This window comes from Zeus faber, assembly GCF_960531495.2.
Source record: "Zeus faber genome assembly, chromosome: 1".
Classification (NCBI taxonomy): Eukaryota; Metazoa; Chordata; class Actinopteri; order Zeiformes; family Zeidae; genus Zeus; species Zeus faber.
The window spans coordinates 11,478,701-11,481,957 of NC_137193.1; the positions used below are offsets into that span (position 1 = coordinate 11,478,701).

General features: G+C 56.5%; 1 protein-coding gene across 1 annotated transcript in view; it reads right to left on the reverse strand.

The window, feature by feature from the left end:
• The window catches only part of nedd9 (neural precursor cell expressed, developmentally down-regulated 9), a 25,480-nt gene that overhangs the window by 2,386 nt on the left and 19,837 nt on the right, over positions 1 to 3,257 (reverse strand). The window contains exons 3-5 of the mRNA XM_080012769.1: positions 2,424 to 2,522; positions 2,020 to 2,172; positions 1 to 1,149 (exon numbers count right to left, since the gene is read on the reverse strand). The exon at positions 1 to 1,149 is cut by the window's left edge and continues 69 nt beyond it. Coding sequence (XP_079868895.1) covers positions 1 to 1,149; positions 2,020 to 2,172; positions 2,424 to 2,522 — 1,401 coding nt within the window. The remainder of the gene's footprint in view (positions 1,150 to 2,019; positions 2,173 to 2,423; positions 2,523 to 3,257) is intronic.

Here is a 3,257-nt window from a genome sequence, read left to right on the forward strand (position 1 = left end):
CTTGTCCTGGCTGGACGGCACCGGGAAGGGCTTCGTCTGGCAGCCGTAGTTGTCGTTGTCCGAGGACGGCGACGTGAGCGGGTGGATCATGCTCTCCTCCGGCGTGCCTCCTCTGGAGAGCGACCCGTCCGCGAGCCCCCGCCTGAAGAGCAGCTCGGCGCTGCCCCCCACCGTGGAGGCCAGCTGCTTGGCGTCGTCGGGCACAGTCCTGGACACCATGACGAAGCGGTCCAGCTCGTCGCTTTTGTTGTGGTGCTTGGCGGCGGCGGAGGAGGCGACCAGGGCGTTCACCGCCCAGCCGCAGTTCTCCAGCGCCTGGTAGGTCTGCAGGAGGATCTGCTGGGAGTCCTCCAGGCGCCCCAGCTGCCTCCTCAGCTTGCTGTGGAGGCTGGAGTCCGACAGGGCCGTGGCATTGGCGGCGGCCCCCCTGCCGAACACCAGGAAGTCGCCCAGGGCGGCCCGCACCCTGTCCAGCACCGTGTGGACGTCGTTGGCATGGCGTTCCATGAAGGGGACAGTCCTCCAGTGCGGGGAGGTCACCAGGGTCTGCAAGGCCCCCACCGAAACGTCCACGGCCTGCTGCAGGCGGTACAGTCTCTGGACGGCGGCGTCCAGGTCCAGCGCCAGGCGGCCCTCGGCGCTGGAGCCGGCGGAGGACGAGGAGGTGGACATGCTGCTGCGGGTGCTGCCTGTGCTGGAGAAGGACAGGCGGTTCACACTGTCCGTCGCGTCCGCCACGCAGCGCGAATCCTGGGAAGGGATGTCGTAGACGCCCTTGTTTCCGTCTCTGTCGGTGGGGGAGGCTCTGTGCTGGTGGGGCTGCATGCCCCGGGGGACGTCGTAGAGGTCGCCCTGGCAACCCGCCGCCGAGTGGAGGGTCGGGGGAGGGACGTCGTAAATGCCTTCGTTGTCATTGGCCACCAGGTGGGGGTGGGGTTGTTGGTGTGGGTGGTGGTGCTGGTGATGGGCGGAGGAGGGCTCCGAGTTTGGGGGGAAGTCGTAGGTGGACTGGGGACCCAGTGCGGGCTTGGGGTGGGCGGGCGGGGGCACGTCGTAGATGCCCTCCTGTTTCTGTTTGAGAGGCTGGGGGAAGTCGTAGTTGCCCTCCTGGAGAGCCGGGTTGGTTCTGCAGGGAGGCACCGAGTAAACCTGTGGCGGGGCAGCAAAGGCCATGAGTACTTTTTCACACACACAGCAAAAAGAGACAGAAATACACTTAGTCTACACGTCTTCACCGGATTGAAAAAACAAAACAGTATTGCAGTTGAGGAAATTAAGGAAGTGAAAGGTCTTCTGGTTGCGAGTCGGTACTATATTTGCAAAACTCAAAGTTCTGCCCCTGATTGCTTCCCCTAAATGCTGCGTCAGTTGAAACGCAGCACATACTGCAAGCTCCAAGCCCCGCGTCGATAACAAGGTCTCGACGGTGCAGAGTATGCGTTCTGATGTGCGCGGCACAAAGCGCCGCGGAGCAGCGGGGCGTGCAGCGGCGGCCTCTCGGTGATTCCCACGGCCGGACGGGCCCCCACCCCAAACGGCAACCACCGCCGACGCAAGTAGCAGCTCCCGGGCATATTTCAGGTTATTACAAACACAACCAACGGCCCTTAAGCCCGGCGGGATCTGGAAGCCTGGTGAAATCTTAGAGCCTCTGGACAGAAACCATTTATGTCCTTGACTTTTTTTTTCCCTTTCTTTATTTCCCTTTCTGGAGAGTTCACAGGGCGGTGGGAAGGGATGTTGAACGGTACTGGCAGACAGGCCTTTCATTACGTGCCGCCACAGAAATGTCACAATATGATCATTTCCCATATTATTCATTCGTTACAGCCAATTAAGAAGAACACGAGGAACGGTATCGATAGCGCATAGTCCCATTTTCTGGCAACCACTTCCTCAATTTCACTTTATTGAACCGGAATGAAGCGATCGTCTGGCCAACGTGCACTTTAATTGCGGTAGCAGCTCTTTGTTGTTTTTTTTGTGGAGATAGAGTTTATTTATTTTTTATTTTTTTACCCCTTGCGCCGAGGGCGGTACGTCGTAGACACCTTGTGTCCTGGCGTCTGTTTGGGACGGGGGGATGTCGTAGATTCCTTGGTTTCGGGCGTGGTTGCCGCGTTGCCCCGCGTAAGGCGACCCCATCACTTTACCGGGAGGAATGTCATACACCTGAAAGACACGGAAAGGAGGGATCAAGCGTCATGCGATGGTTGGACACAAAATAATGGCCCTGCAAATCTGTTGATTTTATTTGACTGAAGGGACCGCCCGGCCTGCATTCTAGTCTTGTTTGATCACTCTTTCAAATACACTTCATCATATTATTAGCGTTAATATCCTGTGGTATCCTTGTCCAGGTTTTAAATAACCACGCTGTGGGCGCTGCGGGAGTGTGTGCTGACAGAGCGGGAGACACGTACCCCCTGCGCCCTGCTGGGCGGGACGTCGTAGAGGTCCTGCTGGTTGTGCTGGCCGGGGCTGTAGGTGTAGGACTGTCCCACGCGGGTGGGGGTCACCACCTGCCCGGTCACATCAAGAGAGAGAGAGGGGGGGGGGGAGAGAGAGAGAGAGAGAGAGAGAGGTTTACAATCAGTTACTGTCTAAGGGGACAACTGCTACATGGCAACTCAAAGACTTAAAGACAAACAAACATACTGTCACACATCTAAAATATTGGCTTCCCAATCTGAAACCAACGTAAAACCAATGCTATCTTTCCATCCTTAACTGAGAGAGTCAGACGTGTGTTGGTTGTGCGGTTTGGAAGGAACATCTACAAATAGCCACAAACCAACGTATGGACACGTGGGGGTATAAGAAGTAGAAGAAATACAGTGTTTTTTTTATTTTTGGTGTGTTTTTGGAGAGACAATGCGATAACAACTCAGAATCCTCAATAGACAATACCCGGCGAAAACCGATCTGGCGATTTCAGATATTAACACACCGATACGCGGCGCCTCAGAGACTCACATGGGCTCCACCGTGACTCCACATCCCGTGGTGAGTCGCAGTGAAGTGTGACGTTTGAGCAGCACACTCGGAGCGGCGGAGGCAGGGTAACCCCACCGCTCGAGGTGACGGGGGGGAAAAGGGAGAAATTCTTACTTTTTCAACTTTTTATTTATTTATTTATTTTTAATCACGGAGGAGAGCCGCCTGAATCGTCGGGGGGGGGGGACAACGACAACGCCGGCGTCGTAGTTCCCGAACCGAAAGCATTTGACCTTGCGGCGCCGACAGTCCACGCGGAG